This window comes from Salvelinus fontinalis, chromosome 21 (genome assembly GCF_029448725.1).
Source record: "Salvelinus fontinalis isolate EN_2023a chromosome 21, ASM2944872v1, whole genome shotgun sequence".
NCBI lineage: Eukaryota > Metazoa > Chordata > Actinopteri > Salmoniformes > Salmonidae > Salvelinus > Salvelinus fontinalis.
In genome coordinates, this window is record NC_074685.1 from 12,516,408 (window position 1) to 12,535,396 (window position 18,989).

The 18,989-nt window shown below is 42.5% G+C and overlaps 1 protein-coding gene across 1 annotated transcript in view; it reads right to left on the bottom strand.

The window, feature by feature from the left end:
- Positions 1 to 5,022: 5,022 nt before the first annotated feature.
- LOC129819160 (repetin-like) overlaps positions 5,023 to 18,989 on the bottom strand; it is a 42,036-nt gene continuing 28,069 nt past the window's right edge. Inside the window, 3 exon segments of the mRNA XM_055875719.1 lie at positions 5,023 to 5,273; positions 6,039 to 6,235; positions 6,503 to 6,693. Coding sequence (XP_055731694.1) covers positions 5,023 to 5,273; positions 6,039 to 6,235; positions 6,503 to 6,693 — 639 coding nt within the window.

Here is an 18,989-nt window from a genome sequence, read left to right on the forward strand (position 1 = left end):
GTTGGGAAAGGGAAAGGGGGATACGTAGTCAGTTGTACAACTGAATGCATGCAACTGAAATGTGTCTTCCGCATTTAACCCAACCCCTCTGAATCAAAGAGGTGCGGGGGGCTGCCATAAGAGGCATCATCAGCCTGTTCTCTCTCTCTCTCTGTCTGTAAAAACAGTACTAGAAACGTTGTATTTGAACTGACGTGTTCTGCATATTAAGTTGGTGTGTTTTCTCTCTCTCTCATGTCATCCAAAAGCTTTCTTCTCACTAGCTCTCGTTCATTCTCTCTTTTCTCTCTCTCACTTCAATTCAATGTCAATTCAAAAAGCTTTATTGGCATGGGAAATGGGTTTTATTGCCAAAGCAAGTGGACTAGACAATAAACAAAGGGGAAATAAACAAATTAACAGTAAAGAGAACACTCACAAATGTTATATTATTGGCTATGTATATTGTTGTAACAATGTGCAAATAGTTGAAGTATGAAAGGTAAAATAAATAAACAGATATAAATATAAGTTGTACTTACACTGTTGATTGTGCTCCAATGGTTACCCTTTTCTTGTGGCAAAAGGTCACAAATATTGTTGCTGTGGTCGCCCACTGTGCTATTTCACCAAATAGATATGTGAGTTTATCAAGATTGGATTTGTTTTCACATTCTTTGTGGGTCTGTGTAATCTGAGGGAAATATGTGTCTCTAATATGGTCATATATTTGGCAGGAGGTTAGGAAGTGCAGCTCGGTTTCCACCTCATTTTGTGGGCAGTGTGCACATAGCCTGTCTTCTCTTGAGAGCCAGGTCTGCCTACGGCGGTCTTTATCAAATGCTCACTGAGTCTGTACATAGTCAAAGCTTTCCTTAAATTTGGGTCAGTCACAGTGTTTGTTATGGAATGTTTGCAAATCGCTTCTTTTTTAGGTAGTTGTAGAATTTAATTGCTCTTTTCTAGGTTTTGATATTTAGCGGGAATCGTCCTAATTCTCCTCTGCATGCATTATTCTCTCTCTCTCTTTCCCTAATCACTCTCTCCTTCCCTCTCTCTATGGTGTCTCTGAAGGTTAGTCATTATTTATCCTCTCCTGTCACACACCAGACTGGCCCGCCTCCACTGAGTGGCCCGCCTCCACTGAGTGCCCCCCCCTGCTGGTTGGATGTGTCTGGGAGGCAGCTGTGATTGACAGAACTAATTTGTAGGTGATAGGCGGCTTAACCATCCACTCATGAAGTTGGAGGGGACCAGGGGGTTTGAAGCCTTCAAGTTGGGAATTCCCCTCTACTAACAACCCCAATAAGCTCTCAGGGGTGTACAGGAAGTTTGGAGGATCCAGTGATGCCCCTATTGTGTGTGTGCGTGTGTGTGTGTCTATGTGTGTGTGTGTGAGTGTGTGCATGCGTGCATGCACACACACACCTTTAAAGCTTATATCCTACTGTGTCCTTTTTAGATCTGTCCAACACTATGTGTCTATCTACCTTTGGCTCAGTTTAATACCAAGACATTAAGCGTTGCGGACCACAGTCAGAGCCTCCTTCATTACGGACTGTGATATGCCAAATCAAATCAAAGTTTATTTTAACGTGCGCCGAATACAACCTTACAGTGAAATGCTTACTTACAGGCTCTAACCAATAGTGTAAAAAAGGTATTAGGTGAACAATAGGTAAGTAAAGAAATAAAAACAACAGTAAAAAGACAGTGAAAAACAGTAGCGAGGCTATAAAAGTTTCGAGGCTACATAGAGACACCGGTTAGTCAGGCTGATTGAGGTAGTATGTACATGTGTCACTAGTGTTGACCCCATGGATCAGGCTAATGCTGGGCAATCTGTAGTGATCACAGAGGTGTTTTGGGAAAAAGAAACATGAATGAGTCCAATAGATCCTTCTGTGTAGACAGACAGACAGAGGTCACCCCATTCGCTGTCTTGTGGAAACACCCACTGGAGGATTAACAATAGATGTTTACTACTACATTTCTTCTTGAGTACATTTCAGTGTAATGGGCTTACATAAAGGTTTTATAACACATTTGTTTACAAGTCGTTGGGCATTTACAATGGCCACTACATTCAGGTTTATAGATGATGACAGCAGGTTGTCTCTTCTTACTCTGTTATCGTCTGAATGGCTAAATGTTTGTGACACGGATAAAAGTGTTATAGCATCTTTACAAAATTACCGCTGTGTTTTCTTCCAAAACAAAACATTAAAAATAAGTAATTTTGGTTGAAAAGACGTCTACCAACCAATTTTGCTCACTGGGTTGTGTGTTCTCATTTCCTGTTCCCACTGCTGCAGTAAGAATGTAAGCAGACACGTAAGTCCCTGTTTCTCCAGAGCAGTCTTCACTCACTATCTCATGGCTTTATTAGGAAGCCAGACGGCGAGGAGAAGTAAACCATACAGATGTGTCCCAAATGGCAGCCTATTCCCAATATAGTGCACTACTTTTGACCATAGCCCATAGTGCTCTGGACAAAAGTAGTGGAAATAGGGTGCCATTTGGGACACAGGTGTAAGAGGGACCGTGGAGACTGACAGCACCCATTACCCAATAGTAGCTCGGAAAGTCATATTAAGAAAATGGGTTTGTCCAATTGGATCTAATGAGAGGTTAGTGAGAGCTCGTCTCCTTTGATTCTCCAGAGGAACATTTACAAAACGACAAACATCTGTTCCTTTTCCATTGATGACACTGACGATTTCCATTCCGAGCGGCTAGCTTTCCTCCCTCTCTTCCCTTTTGGGTTTTCTCTTTTCTTTCTATTATAGATCTCTCAATGTCTCTCTCTTGCTCTGTCTGAGGCAAGGACATGCACATAGACAAGGACACACACACACACACACACTTGTTTTGATTCGGTTTGCAATTGCATTTGTCATCCTTTCACGCTAATCTCTTTCTACCTCACATAATACAAGGTTTAGACAGGTCAGAAGAATGGGGTTGGCTCAGCCAATTCTGTCTGCATGTAGTACTTCAGAATCAGAGAGTCATGCTGCAGCCCAAATGGCCCTCTATACCCTTTATAGTGCACTATATTTGACCAGGGCCCATAGAGCTCTGGTCAAAAGTAGTGCACTATGTAGGGAATAGGGTGGCATTTCAGACGCAGCCTCAGTGAGAGGGAGGTTGACTGCATGTCTGAGCAAGGCCCTGGAGGAGACACAGTAACCGTGGGGTTAAAAGCAATTTCCTTTCTATATAGGTTAAGTGAAGGAGAAGTGATACTTGTGGCGGCCTGCTGCCCACCGAAGACGCCCACAACGTTTGCAGAGCAAACCCAAAAGGTTAATGAGAATCAAAGGCGCATAACTCTGGATTTCACATTGAAAGGTAATAGAACTTGACAAACAGATCCAGACGAGACAAATACAACCTGGCAAACCGTTATCATAAGGTTACTGGCAAGTATAAATAAACATGAGGAAAAATCTAATAACAAGGTATGAGAAAGTTACTTATCTGTTATTTGTCACTCAAATACTCTTACGTTAGTAGTCAATTAATTCATGATTAATAATACCAGTGGTGGAAAAAGTACCCAATTGTCATACTTGAGTAAATGTGAAGATACCTTAATAGAAAATTACTCAAGTAAAAGAGAAAGTCACCCAGTATTATTCTACTTGAGTAAAAGTCTAAAAATATTTGGTTTTAAATATACTTAAGTATAAAAAGTAAATGTTATTGCTAAACTATACTTCCATATCAAAAGTAAAAGTATAAATGATTTCAAACTCCTTATATTAAGCAAACCAGAAGGCACCATTATTATTCTTTTTGGGGGAGGATAGCCAGGGGCACACTCCAACATTTACGAATGAAGCATGTGTTTAGTGAGTCCGCCAGATCAGAGGCAGTAGGGTTGACCATGGATGTTCTCTTGATAAGTGTGTGAATTAGACCATTTTCTGTCCTGCTAAGCATTCAAAATGTAACGAGTACTTTTGAGTGTCAGGGAAAATGTATGGAGTAAAAAGTACATAATTTTCTTTAGGAATGTAGTAAAGTAAAAGTTGTCAAAAAATAAATAGTAAAGTTAAGATACCCAAAAAAACTACTTAAGTAGTACTTTCAAGCATTTTTACTTAAGTACTTTACACCACTGAATAAGACCAACCGTCAACAGAAACAAATGCATTGCCTTGTAATCAGCAAGGTTCCATGGTTCCTTGAGAGGTGTATACAGTAGGCTGTGTTTAAATGGAAAACGGTGCTGTACTGAACAACCAATTGAAAAACAGGGAGGGGTTGGATTGTGGGTTCAAAATGCACTGCTGCCCTTTAAAACGTCACTCACTGTTTCAAGCCACAGCCCACCACACCCACCAAACGGAGCAAACATACCACAAAGTCTGTTCAAGAACGTACAAAAACGTTTTGGGGAAACATGTTGTTCTGTACCAACCATTCCATACCGTAGCAAAAGTTCAATCGAACTAAACGCACTCCTGGAGTGTATTCATTACGCCGGTTCTGTTGAACAACGTTTTGTCTGTTGTAAAATGTTTTGCAACAGAAACCATTTACACCAAATGCTCTTCAACATGACCAAAAAGCTGTTGGGGTTCTTAAACAGAAGTTGTTGTTAATTTTAATTGTATGGTTTTCACACGTTCTTCACACGTCCTTCTTCCATATTCGTCACTTACTGTCAGTCTGTCCCTTACTATCAGTCTGTCCCTTACTATCAGTCTGTCACTTACTATCAGTCTGTCCCTTACTGTCAGTCTGTCCCTTACTGTCAGTCTGTCCCTTACTGTCAGTCTGTCCCTTACTGTCAGTCTGTCCCTTACTATCAGTCTGTCCCTTACTATCAGTCTGTCCCTTTCTATCAGTATGTCCCTTACTATCAGTCTGTCTCTTACTATCAGTCTGTCACTTACTATCAATCTGTCTATTACTGTCAGTCTGTCCCTTTCTATCAGTCTGTCCCTTTCTATCAGTCTGTCACTTACTATCAGTCTGTCCCTTTCTATCAGTCTGTCCCTTTCTATCAGTCTGTCTCTTACTATCAGTCTGTCACTTACTATCAGTCTGTCTCTTACTGTCAGTTTGTCCCTTTCTATCAGTCTGTCCCTTTCTATCAGTCTGTCCCTTTCTATCAGTCTGTCCCTTTCTATCAGTCTGTCCCTTTCTATCAGTCTGTCACTTACTATCAGTCTGTCACTTACTATCAGTCTGTCCCTTTCTATCAGTCTGTCCCTTTCTATCAGTCTGTCCCTTTCTATCAGTCTGTCCCTTTCTATCAGTCTGTCCCTTACTGTCAGTCTGTCCCTTTCTATCAGTCTGTCCCTTTCTATCAGTCTGTCTCTTACTATCAGTCTGTCACTTACTATCAGTCTGTCTCTTACTGTCAGTCTGTCCCTTTCTGTCAGTCTGTCTCTTACTGTCAGTCTGTCACTTACTATCAGTCTGTCTCTTACTGTCAGTCTGTCCCTTTCTATCAGTCTGTCCCTTTCTATCAGTCTGTCGCTTACTATCAGTCTGTCCCTTTCTATCAGTCTGTCCCTTTCTATCAGTCTGTCTCTTACTATCAGTCTGTCACTTACTATCAGTCTGTCTCTTACTGTCAGTCTGTCCCTTTCTATCAGTCTGTCCCTTTCTATCAGTCTGTCGCTTACTATCAGTCTGTCCCTTTCTATCAGTCTGTCCCTTTCTATCAGTCTGTCTCTTACTATCAGTCTGTCACTTACTATCAGTCTGTCTCTTACTGTCAGTCTGTCCCTTTCTATCAGTCTGTCCCTTTCTATCAGTCTGTCACTTACTATCAGTCTGTCTCTTACTGTCAGTCTGTCCCTTTCTGTCAGTCTGTCTCTTACTATCAGTCTGTCCCTTACTATCAGTCTGTCTCTTACTGTCAGTCTGTCCCTTTCTATCAGTCTGTCCCTTTCTATCAGTCTGTCACTTACTATCAGTCTGTCTCTTACTGTCAGTCTGTCCCTTTCTATCAGTCTGTCTCTTACTATCAGTCTGTCCCTTACTATCAGTCTGTCTCTTACTATCAGTCTGTCCCTTACTATCAGTCTGTCCCTTACTATCAGTCTGTCCCTTTCTATCAGTCTGTCCCTTACTATCAGTCTGTCCCTTTCTATCAGTCTGTCCCTTTCTATCAGTCTGTCCCTTACTATCAGTCTGTCCCTTACTATCAGTCTGTCCCTTTCTATCAGTCTGTCCCTTTCTATCAGTCTGTCGCTTACTATCAGTCTGTCCCTTTCTATCAGTCTGTCCCTTTCTATCAGTCTGTCTCTTACTATCAGTCTGTCACTTACTATCAGTCTGTCTCTTACTGTCAGTCTGTCCCTTTCTATCAGTCTGTCCCTTTCTATCAGTCTGTCACTTACTATCAGTCTGTCTCTTACTGTCAGTCTGTCCCTTTCTGTCAGTCTGTCTCTTACTGTCAGTCTGTCCCTTTCTATCAGTCTGTCCCTTTCTATCAGTCTGTCACTTACTGTCAGTCTGTCCCTTTCTATCAGTCTGTCCCTTTCTATCAGTCTGTCACTTACTATCAGTCTGTCTCTTACTGTCAGTCTGTCCCTTTCTATCAGTCTGTCTCTTACTATCAGTCTGTCCCTTTCTATCAGTCTGTCTCTTACTATCAGTCTGTCCTTTACTATCAGTCTGTCCCTTACTATCAGTCTGTCCCTTTCTATCAGTCTGTCCCTTACTATCAGTCTGTCCCTTTCTATCAGTCTGTCCCTTTCTATCAGCCTGTCCCTTACTATCAGTCTGTCCCTTACTATCAGTCTGTCCCTTTCTATCAGTCTGTCACTTACTGTCAGTCTGTCACTTTCTATCAGTCTGTCCCTTTCTATCAGTCTGTCACTTACTATCAGTCTGTCTCTTACTGTCAGTCTGTCCCTTTCTATCAGTCTGTCTCTTACTATCAGTCTGTTCCTTACTGTCAGTCTGTCCCTTTCTATCAGTCTGTCCCTTACTATCAGTCTGTCTCTTAATTTCAGTCTGTCCCTTTCTATCAGTCTGTCTCTTACAATCAGTCTGTCTCCTACTATCAGTCTGTCACTTACTGTCAGTCTGTCCCTTTCTATCAGTCTGTCCCTTACTATCAGTCTGTCTCTTACTATCAGTCTGTCCCTTACTGTCAGTCTGTCCCTTTCTATCAGTCTGTCCCTTACTATCAGTCTGTCTCTTACTATCAGTCTGTCCCTTTCTATCAGTCTGTCTCTTACTATCAGTCTGTCCCTTACTGTCAGTCTGTCCCTTTCTATCAGTCTGTCCCTTACTATCAGTCTGTCCCTTACTATCAGTCTGTCCCTTACTGTCAGTCTGTCTCTTACTATCAGTCTGTCTCTTACTATCAGTCTGTCTCTTACTATCAGTCTGTCCCTTACTGTCAGTCTGTCTCTTACTGTCAGTCTGTCTCTTACTGTCAGTCTGTCCCTTACTATCAGTCTGTCTCTTACTATCAGTCTGTCCCTTACTATCAGTCTGTCCCTTACTATCAGTCTGTCTATTACTATCAGTCTGTCCCTTACTGTCAGTTTGTCTCTTACTATCAGTCTGTCTCTTACTATCAGTCTATTCCTAGGCTTTGCTCTAGTAGTGAACCTGAGTGTTGAGTCAGCCTGGACCCAGGCCCATAATGGGCCCACCTATGCTGTTTTAAATTGTCCGTGCAGCTCCGCACAATAACAGGCCGACAGACTCAATTAATCATGCTCAATACGCTCAGTCCTCCAAACGCTAAGACACACTCCCACGCCCACACACACACTCGTACGCACACACATTTGTGTATACACACACATTTGTGTATACACACACACACACACACACACACACACACACACACACACACACATACACACACACACACACACACACACACACACACACACACACACACACACACACACACACAGCTACTGTAGCTTGCTCAAGCTACAGGGCTGTTCTACACGCAATATAATTCAAAAGCCCACATTTGAATTCAAAGTGTCTCGGAGAGAGAGGGTGGGATAAGAGGGCCTACTGTAGGATTAGGAGAATGACTTCAAATGTGTTTTGTGTTGCAGCAGAAAACACACAGAGGTGCGTATTATAAGTACATTACAAATATAGTGAGAATTGCCACTGTTTTTGACACCCAACCTACTGCAATGCATCGATACGATTTTTTGTTTTCGTTGACTGAATATGGTGTGCAGTACAGCGAGTGAAAAGTGCAGAGTTTATTATACTTTCATTGTGTGTACGCTAAGGTAAACATCATTTTGTTGAAAGAAAAATATCCTGAAGTGCTCTCCTGAATGGGATAATTGATGCGATGGTAAAGACAGTATGGAATATGGAATTAAAGCATAATATTTTGTCTGGCAGCAGTTTCACTGACCACTCTGTGTCCTGCAGCCTTGTCCTGTCTGTTTTCTATCTCTATTTCACCAGGAACTTGTGAAGAAAAAGAGAATGAAAACTAAAAATGTTTTTTCCATGTTATAGAAGAGTTATAGGAGAGGTAAAGGTCCGGGTTATAAGTGGTGTGTGCGGTCCAAGGTTTAAGGCTACAAACACACACACACACACGCGCGCACGCATATGCACGCACACACGCGCACCCTGAAGATCTACAGTACTCTACTGTGTCATGGTAGTGTCTTACATACTGTAAAAGAGAAATATGCCTCTTTTTCTTAAATAGTTTATTTTCCGTCTGTGTTTTCACGACCCTTTGACCTTGGCTGAAGAATAGTCATGAGACATGGGAATGAATCAGAGAGAGAGAGAGAGAGTAAAGAGCGTGTAAAGAGAGAGAGAGAGGTTACAGCCAGCAGCATACCACCCTGCATACCACTACTTGCTTGCTTCTGAAGCTAAGCAGGGTTGGTCCTGGTCAGGCCCTGGATGGGAGACCAGATGCTGCTGGAAGTGGTTTTGGAGGGCCAGTAGGAGGCACTCTTTCCTCTGGTCTAAAAAATATCCCAATGCCCCAGGGCAGTGATTGGGGACACTGCCCTGTGTAGGGTGCCGTCTTTCGGATGGGACGTTAAACGGGTGTCCTGACTCTCTGAGGTCATTAAAGATCCCATGGCACTTATCGTAAGAGTAGGGGTGTTAACCCTGGTGTCCTGGCTAAATTCCCAATCTGGCCCTCAAACCATCATGGTCACCTAATTAATAATCCCCAGTTTACAATTGGCTCATTCATCCCCCTCCTCTCCCCTGTAACTATTCCCCAGGTCGTTGCTGCAAATGAGAACGTGTTCTCAGTCAACTTACCTGGTAAAATAACGGTAAAATAAATAAATAAATAAAAAGGTTCCCCCAGCCACATTATAATTCACACGGGCACAAATCACCTGAGGGCCCAGCAGGAAAGAGTGGCAACAGCACTCAAGGGAGTGATTGAAAAAGCCTCTTCCACTTTCCGCAACGCAGAAGTGGTTATCTCCACCCTGCTAGCACAAAAATACTTTCACCGTGCCACCATACAGTGGGTGAATGCAAGAGACTGTTCCTCAAAACCTAACGTTTACCTGGCCCACCACTCCACCCTGGACTTGAACAGCCTTTGCGACCAGGTCCACCTCTACAAGGCAGCAATCCCAACTTTTGCCAGGACCCTGAATGACATCACTCTCAACCTTAGCCTCAGCACCTCACAGGAGCAACAGAGCAACGGACACCCCGCACAGACCAGCGAGACACCGTCCCAGACCTGCAAGGCCCCCTCCCGAAGTATCTGCACTGAGAGAACACACACAAAGAGGACCTACACCCAGACCACAGCATCACCAGCGACACCCCAAACTTCTAAGACCACCCCAAGCAAACCATGGCCACACCCTATATAGACTCCCCCATATCGGACCTATGCCCCTTCTACCCACCCCATTCCCCCCTTGGCAAGGAACTCTACATGACAGCAGGACATATGCCCAGGCCAGTAGCAGAGCAACAGGCCCAACCCCCACTATTACACCCGCCCAAGCCCATCCTGCGACCTGAGAGGTATGTATCAGATGCTCAACATGCTCTGCTCACACTTACTGTGATGGTCCGGGCCTAAACTACACAAAAACAACACTAGACACTATAGAACACAAAGATTTTACTATCTCATCCTGGAATATACAAGGTCTGAGGTCATCTGGCTTTGGCCTAAAGAGCAGGAACCCAGGCTTCAAAGAAATTTGAAATACAGACATTGTCATCCTACAAGAAACATGGTATAAAGGAGACGGACCCACTGGTGGCCCTCTAGGTTACAGAGAGCTGGTAGTCCCATCCACCTGGTAGTCCCATTTCCCAGCTGCTTGCCGTCGTTTTGAAGTAATTGCAAAAAAACAGGCCTTATTGTAGTGCATTCTTCACCCTGCCAGCTCCTTTTAGTTGTATTAAGCACCGTGGCACCAACTCGCCTTCCGAACGTTCTATTCCCAGCTTAATGTTCAACGTCACAATGCCTGCTTCGCTATTGTTGACAATGAGACGTGCTCACGTTGTTTTATAGTTCAAATGTAAACAACAGAAATAATTGGAACTCTGCAGTCTTCCCATTGTCTCCTATGGGGGAAATATAGGCATGTTTGTCTATTTCGCCAAATATCTCGCAATGTGTATTTTTTGATTTTTTCAAGTCGGGTGTAACCGGTGTGAAATGGCTAATTAGTTAGCGGGGTGCGCGTTAATAGCATTTCAATCGGTGACGTCACTCGCTCAGAGACCTTGAAGTAGTTGTTCCCCTTGCTCTGCAAGGTGCCGCTGCTTTTGTGGAGCAATGGGTAACGATGCTTCAAGGGTGGCTGTTGTCTATGTGTGCAGAGGGTCCCTGGTTCGAGCCCAGGTAGTGGCGAGGAGAGGGACAGAAGCAAAACTGTAACACGGGCACCATTTTAATCAGGAGAATCTCCTCTTTGTAATTATGTAAGTCTGGGCAGCAAGCTCGTTTGTCATCGATTGCTAGACCAGATGCCTACTTTTTCATTACGCACACATAAGTGTGTCTGTTCAATGAGTTTTCATTGGGATACTAGATTTCTAATCAACCTGTTTGCAGTTCCTACCGCTTCCACTGGATGTCACCAGGCTTTGGAAATAGGTTGAGGTTATTCCTTTGTACAATGAAGAAGAACGGCCATCTGGAATCAGTGTAAAGTTATGTGTACTGTTTGAGAGTTGCGCAAGACTAGAAAAGTAGCTTAGTTTGTTGACCTCCTGTATTGAAAACAGATAGACCCGTCTTCAATTTGATCGATTATTAACGTTTACAAATACCTTAAGTTGTATTACAAAAGTAGTTTAAAATGTTTTGGCAAAGTTAAGGTAATTTTTTAGACATTTTGTAGTGACGTTGCGCAAATTGGAAGCTGTTTTTTTCTGGATCAAACGCGCCAAATAAATGGACATTTTGGACATATATGGACGGAATTAATCGAACAAAATGACCATTTGCGATGTTTATGGGACATATTGGCGTGCCAACAAAAGAAATTAGTCAAAGGTAAGGCATGATTTATATTTTATTTCTACGTTTTGTGTTGCGCCTGTGTAACGGATGTGAAATGGCTAGCTAGTTAGCGGGTACGCGCTACTAGTGTTTCAATCAGTTACGTCACTTGCTCTGAACTCTCTCTTTGTTTACTGTTGTGCTATCACCAGATAATAGCATCTTATGCTTTCGTCGAAAAGCCTTTTTGAAATCTGACATGTTGGCTGGATTCACAACGAGTCTAGCTTTAATTTGGTATCTTATATGTGTGATTTAATGAAAGTTTGATTTTATATCATTTTTTTGAATTTGGCGCTCTACATTTTCCCTGGCTATTGGCCAAGTGGGACGCAAGTCCCACATATCCCAGAGAGGATAACAAATTGTCAGCCAGCATAACTTACTTGAAAAGTCATTACTTTATTACATTGAGTAGCAAGCTACCCCTTGGTCGTTAGGGCAAATCTGGTCTGTGATATGAGTTTTTCACACGTAGCTCAGATATAAGACTGTTCTTTAGTAAAGATTGAATAGTCTATTGTTCAGCTAATAGCCCTCCTCCCCAACTTGCAACAAATTGCTGTTCCCATCTCATTCCTTTCCCTCTTCCACGTGTCATCATTCATCATTCTCACATGATGATGTCAAGGTATTGGAGTGGCCATCACAAAGCCCTGACATCAATCCTATAGACAATTTGTGGGCAGAACTGAAAAAGCATGTCCGAGCAAGGAGGCCTACAATCCTGACTCAGTTACACCAGCTCTATCAGGAGGAATGGGCCAAAATTCACCCAACTTACTGTGGGAAGCTTGTGGAAGGCTACCCGAAACGTTTGACTCAAGTTCAACAATTTAAAGGCAATGCTACCAAATACTAATTGAGTGTATGTAAACTTCTGACCCACTGGGAATGTGATGAAAGAAATAAAAGCTGAAATAAATCATTCTCTCTAGTATTATTCTGACATTTCACATTCTTAAAATAAAGTGGTGATCCTAACTGACCTAAGACAGGGAATTTTTATTAGGATTACATTTCATAAATTGTGAAAACTGAGTTTAAATGTATTTGGCTAAGGTGTATGTAATCTTCCGACTTCAACTGTATTTTCCCTTTTGTACTTAAACTATTTGCACATCAATACACACTATTTTTTTTATCTATTTCACTTGCTTTGGCAATGGTAATATATGTTTCTTTTGCCAATGAAGCCCTTTCAATTGAAATTGAAAATTGAGTAAATAGAGAGTCAAGAAAGGGAGAGACAGAGAGAGAGAGACAGAGAGAGAGAGTAAAGAGAGAGAGTAGAGAGAGTAAAGAGAAAGAGAGAGACAGAGAGAGAGAGTAGAGAGAGAGAGAGAGAGAGTAATGAGAGAGAAGGAGTAAAGAGAGAGAGAGAGAGAGAGTAAAGAGAGAAAGATAGATCATAATGAGAGGGAGGGAGAGAGTAAGGAGAGAGAGAGAGAGAGTAGAGAGAGGGAGAGAGTGTAAAGAGAGAGAGAGATATCCTAAATGAGGATCTCTAATGAGGATCTCTAATAAATGAGGAGCTCTAATGAGGATCTCTAATGAGGAAGTCTAGGATCTCTAATATTGAGATTCTGAGGGGGGCATCCTAAATGAGATGCTCAAACTCACTAGTGCAAAATTTCAATTGGGTATATTAAAACTGTTTAATTTGATCCTGAGTGTAGGTTATTTCCCTGACATCTGGAATCAAGGACTCATAACCCAAATCTTTAAGAACGGAGACAAATTTGACCGTAACAATTACAGAGGCATTTGCGTGAACAGTAACCTGGTGAAGGTTTTCTGTAGTATTATAAATGTAAGAGTTCTAAACTTCTTTAATTAATAAGCACAATGTCTTGAGTAAAAGCCAAATTGGATTTATACCAAAATATTGCTCGACCGATCATATTTACACCCTACACACCCTGATAGATAAACATTTCCACCAAAATAATGCCAAAATGTACGCTTGCTTTATCGATTTCCAAAAATCATTTGATTCTATTTGGCATACAGGACTGTTCTACAAAGTCATTGAAAGTAGTGTGGGGGGTAAAACATTCGACATAATTAAATCAATGTATACTGGCAATAGGTGCAGCATCCAAATTGGCAAGAAAAAAACAGAACCAGGGGCGGGGCCTTCGCCAGGGTTGCAATCTGAGCCCTGCACTTTTCAATATTTACATCAACGAATTGGCCACTATTCTAGAAAATCCTCAGCCCCTGGTATTTGTCTCCACAATTCAGAAGTTAAATGCCTACTCTTCGCAGATGACCTATGCCTGCTGTCACCCACAGCACATGGCCTACAGCAGAGCCTGTAACTGCTAGAGCAGTACTGCCAGATTTGAGCAGTAATAGAACAACACCACTGAATGCAAATAGGCTAATGCTACCGATAATGGAACAACAGCACACTGCAACAAGCTAACGGTGAGGAGGCAATCATCTGATTAGGATCCTAGATGTTTATCTCGTTGTGCCCCGTTGCCTAAGTTATCTGTTTTCCACTTAGTTTGTTATCAGCCATCTGTACAAAGTGCTGAGTACAGGTTCTTCATACACTCCACTCTCTGCGGGCAAAAATAGATATATAGCTGAGGACAGGTAGTTGTAGCTTATTGCTAGCTCCTCACCTATTTTTGGGGTTTTCTATTAGAATACACTACTAGCCCTGGTCATTCACATATTGTATATGGATTTCTGACTTTTGTTAGAAATCCGTATACCTAGTCCTAGTTGTCACATATTGTATGTCGATTTGTATTAGCATCTGCCTCCTTTTTGCGGACCAGCTATAAAAATGTTGCATGTGCTGCTAACCCTTAAAACATTTTCAAACCTGATTTTCTATTACCTTTAATAGAAACCATGTGGTTACATGCTTTGTATTAGAATGCAGGTTACCGCTAGCACTCTTCAAGCATTATCCTGGGAGATTTCATGTCGTGGGCAATGTTCCCTCAAAAAAATTTCGGCACTGAAATTTCAGGTCTGCTAAGTGGAAACATGAACATTGTGAAAATTCTGTGCAACTTCTGACGTGTGTTTTCTGTGAACACTGAAGCTGTACCCGCTTTAAGCTACAGTATAGCGGTGGCCAAGTAGGCTACTGTGGCTATTTGATCATAATGTAGGCCTTGTAGAGTAGCCTACAATAAAAAACTATGGAGAAATGCATCCCATAACATTTTAACATGGAACTAGCTGTTGTATCATTCAGCCTACAGTAGCAGCCAATGTGTGGTGTTCAATGTAGGCCTACATTCCATGAGACTTTTGAAAAAACGTTGATAGTGTTAACTAAAGGGGAAAACTCTAGAAAGTTGAGTGACATTCAATCTTGTGCTTCTCTGGGCTAAAATTTATTCTGCAAGGTAGTCCCGGGGGAGCTGCGTGCAGCTTAGAGAGAACATTGCTCATGGGTGAGTTCAGTGATGCGCACAGCCTCCTAATGGAGGAAAGAAATTCTCTCTCTCTGTGATTAATCTCTGGGATTGGTCAAGGCTAAAAGGGTTAAGAAAACAGACTTTGGCTGCGTCCCACATAGTACCCTATTCCATATGTAGTGCACAACTTTTGACTTGTCGGTGGAGCTTGTGGTGTTGGGGCTACAGTTGATTGCCTGTAGGTGGAGCTTGTGGTGTTGGAGCTACAGTTGATTGCCTGTAGGTGGAGCTTGTGGTGTTGGACCTACAGTTGATTGCATGTCGGTGGAGGTTGTGGTGTTGGAGCTACAATGAAATGCCTATAGGTGGAGTTTGTAGTGTTGGGGCGACAATTAATGGCCTATATGTGGCGTTTGTTGTGTTGGGGCTACAATTAATGGCCTATAGGTGTAGTTTGTAGTGTTGGGGCAACAATTAATTGCCTATAGGTGGAGTTTAGTGTTGGGGCTACAATTAATGGCCTATAGGTGGAGTTTGTAGTGTTGGGGCTACAATTAATTGCCTATAGGTGGAGTTTGTAGTGTTGGAGCAACAATTAATTGCCTATAGGTGGAGTTTGTAGAGTTGGGGCTACAATTAATGGCCTATAGGTGGAGTTTGTAGTGTTGGGGCTACAATTAATGGCCTATAGGTGGAGTTTGTAGTGTTGGGGCTACAATTAATTGCCTATAGGTGTAGTTTGTAGTGTTGGGGTGACAATTAAGGGCCTATATGTGGCGTTTGTAGTGTTGGGGCTACAATTAATTGCCTATAGGTGGAGTCTGCAGTGTTGGGGCTACAATTAATGGCATATAGGTGGAGTTTGTAGTGTTGGGGCTACAATTAATTGCCTATGGGTGGAGTTTGTAGTGTTGGGGCTACAATTAATTGCCTATAGGTGGAGGTTGTGGTGTTGGGGCTACAGTTTATTGCCTATAGGTGGAGTTTGTAGTGTTGGGGCAACAATTAATGGCCTATAGGTGGAGGTTGTGGTGTTGGGGCTACCGTTTATTGCCTATAGGTGGAGTTTGTAGTGTTGGGGCTACAAGTAATGGCCTATAGGTGGAGTTTGTAGTGTTGGGGCTACAGTTTATTGCCTATAGGTGGAGTTCGTAGTGTTGGGGCTACAATTAATTGCCTATAATTGGAGTTTGCAGTGTTGGGGCTACAATTAATGGCCTATAGGTGGAGTTTGTAGTGTTGGGGCTACAATTAATTGCCTATAGGTGGAGGTTGTGGTGTTGGGGATACAGTTTATTGCCTATAGGTGGAGTTTGTAGTGTTGGGGCTACAATTAATGGCCTATAGGTGGAGTTTGTAGTGTTGGGGCTACAATTAATGGCCTATAGGTGGAGTTTGTAGTGTTGGGGCTACAATTAATTGCCTATCGGTGGAGTTTGTAGTGTTGGGGCTACAATTAATGGCCTATAGGTGGAGTTTGTAGTGTTGGGGCTACAATTAATTGCCTGTCGGTGGAGTTTGTAGTATTGGGGCTACAATTAATGGCCTATAGGGGGAGTTTGTAATGTTGGGGCTACAATTAATTGCCTATCGGTGGAGTTTGTAGTGTCGGGGCTACAATTAATGGCCTACAGGGGGAGTTTGTAGTGTTGGGGCGACAATTAATTGCCTATAGGTGGAGTTTGTAGTGTTGGGGCTACAATTAATGGCCTAGAGGTGGAGTTTGTAGTGTTGGGGCTACAATTAATGGCCTATAGGTGGAGTTTGTAGTGTTGGGGCTACAGTTTATTGCCTATAGGTGGAGTTCGTAGTGTTGGGGCTACAATTAATTGCCTATAGGTGGAGTTTGCAGTGTTGGGGCTAAAAGTAATGGCCTATAGGTGGAGTTTGTAGTGTTGGGGCTACAATTAATTGCCTATAGGTGCAGTTTGTAGTGTTGGGGCGACAATGAACTGCCTATAGGTGGAGTTTGTAGTGTTGGGGCTACAATAAATGGCCTATAGGTGAAGTTTGTAGTGTTGGGGCTACAATTAATTGCCTATAAGTGGAGGTTGTGGTGTTGGGGCTACAGTTTGTTGCCTATAGGTGGAGTTTGTAGTGTTGGGGCTACAATTAATTGCCTATAGGTGGAGGTTGTGGTGTTGGGGCTACAGTTTATTGCCTATAGGTGGAGTTTGTAGTGTTGGGGCTACAATTAATGGCCTATAGGTGGAGTTTGTAGTGTTGGGGCTACAATTAATGGCCTATAGGTGGAGTTTGTAGTGTTGGGGCTACAATTAATTGCCTATCGGTGGAGTTTGTAGTGTTGGGGCTACAATTAATGGCCTATAGGTGGAGTTTGTAGTGTTGGGGCTACAATTAATTGCCTGTCGGTGGAGTTTGTAGGATTGGGGCTACAATTAATGGCCTATAGGGGGAGTTTGTAATGTTGGGGCTACAATTAATTGCCTATCGGTGGAGTTTGTAGTGTCGGGGCTACAATTAATGGCCTATAGGTGGAGTTTGTAGTGTTGGGGCTACAATTAATTGCCTATAGGTGGAGTTTGTAGTGTTGGGGCTACAATTAATGGCCTATAGGTGGAGTTTGTAGTGTTGGGGCTACAATTAATTGCCTATAGGTGGAGTTTGTAGTGTTGGGGCTACAATTAATTGCCCATAGGTGGAGTTTGTAGTGTTGGGGCTACAATTAATTGCCTATAGGTGGAGTTTGTAGTGTTGGGGTTACAATTAATTGCCTATAGGTGGAGTTTGTACTTTTGGGGCTACAATTAATGGCCTATAGGTGGAGTTTGTTGTGTTGGGGCTACAATTAATTGCCTATAGGTGGAGTTTGTAGTGTTGGGGCGACAATTAATTGCCCATAGGTGGAGTTTGTAGTGTTGGGGCTACAATTAATTGCCTATAGGTGGAGTTTGTAGTGTTGGGGTTACAATTAATTGCCTATAGGTGGAGTTTGTACTTTTGGGGCTACAATTAATGGCCTATAGGTGGAGTTTGTTGTGTTGGGGCTACAATTAATTGCCTATAGGTGGAGTTTGTAGTGTTGGGGCGACAATTAATTGCCTATAGGTGGAGTTTGTAGTGTTGGGGCTACAATTAATGGCCTATAGGTGGAGTTTGTAGTGTTGGGGCTTCAATTAATTGCCTATAGGTGGAGTTTGTAGTGTTGGGGTTACAATTAATTGCCTATAGGTGGAGTTTGTACTTTTGGGGCTACAATTAATGGCCTATAGGTGGAGTTTGTTGTGTTGGGGCTACAATTAATTGCCTATAGGTGGAGTTTGTAGTGTTGGGGCGACAATTAATTGCCTATAGGTGGAGTTTGTAGTGTTGGGGCTACAATTAATGGCCTATAGGTGGAGTTTGTAGTGTTGGGGCTTCAATTAATTGCCTATAGGTGGAGTTTGTAGTGTTGGGGCGACAATTAATTGCCTATAGGTGGAGTTTGTAGTGTTGGGGCTACAGTTGATTGCCTATAGGTGGAGGTTGTGGTGTTGGGGCTACCGTTGATTGCCTATAGGTGGAGTTTGTAGTGTTGGGGCTACAATTAATGGCCTATAGGTGGAGTTTGTAGTGTTGGGGCGACAATGAATTGCCTATAGGTGAAGTTTGTAGTGTTGGGGCTACAATTAATTGCCTATAAGTGGAGGTTGTGGTGTTGGGGCTACAGTTTATTGACTATAGGTGGAGTTTGTAGTGTTGGGGCTACAATTAATTGCCTATAGGTGGAGGTTGTGGTGTCGGGGCTACAGTTTATTGCCTATAGGTGGAGTTTGTAGTGTTGGGGCTACAATTAATGGCCTATAGGTGGAGTTTGTAGTGTTGGGGCTACAATTAATGGCCTATAGGTGGAGTTTGTAGTGTTGGGGCTACAATTAATTGCCTATCGGTGGAGTTTGTAGTGTTGGGGCTACAATTAATGGCCTATAGGTGGAGTTTGTAGTGTTGGGGCTACAATTAATTGCCTATCGGTGGAGTTTGTAGTGTTGGGGCTACAATTAATGGCCTATAGTTGGAGTTTGTAGTGTTGGGGCTACAATTAATTGCCTATCGGTGGAGTTTGTACTATTGGGGCTACAATTAATGGCCTATAGGGGGAGTTTGTAGTGTTGGGGCTACAATTAATTGCCTAT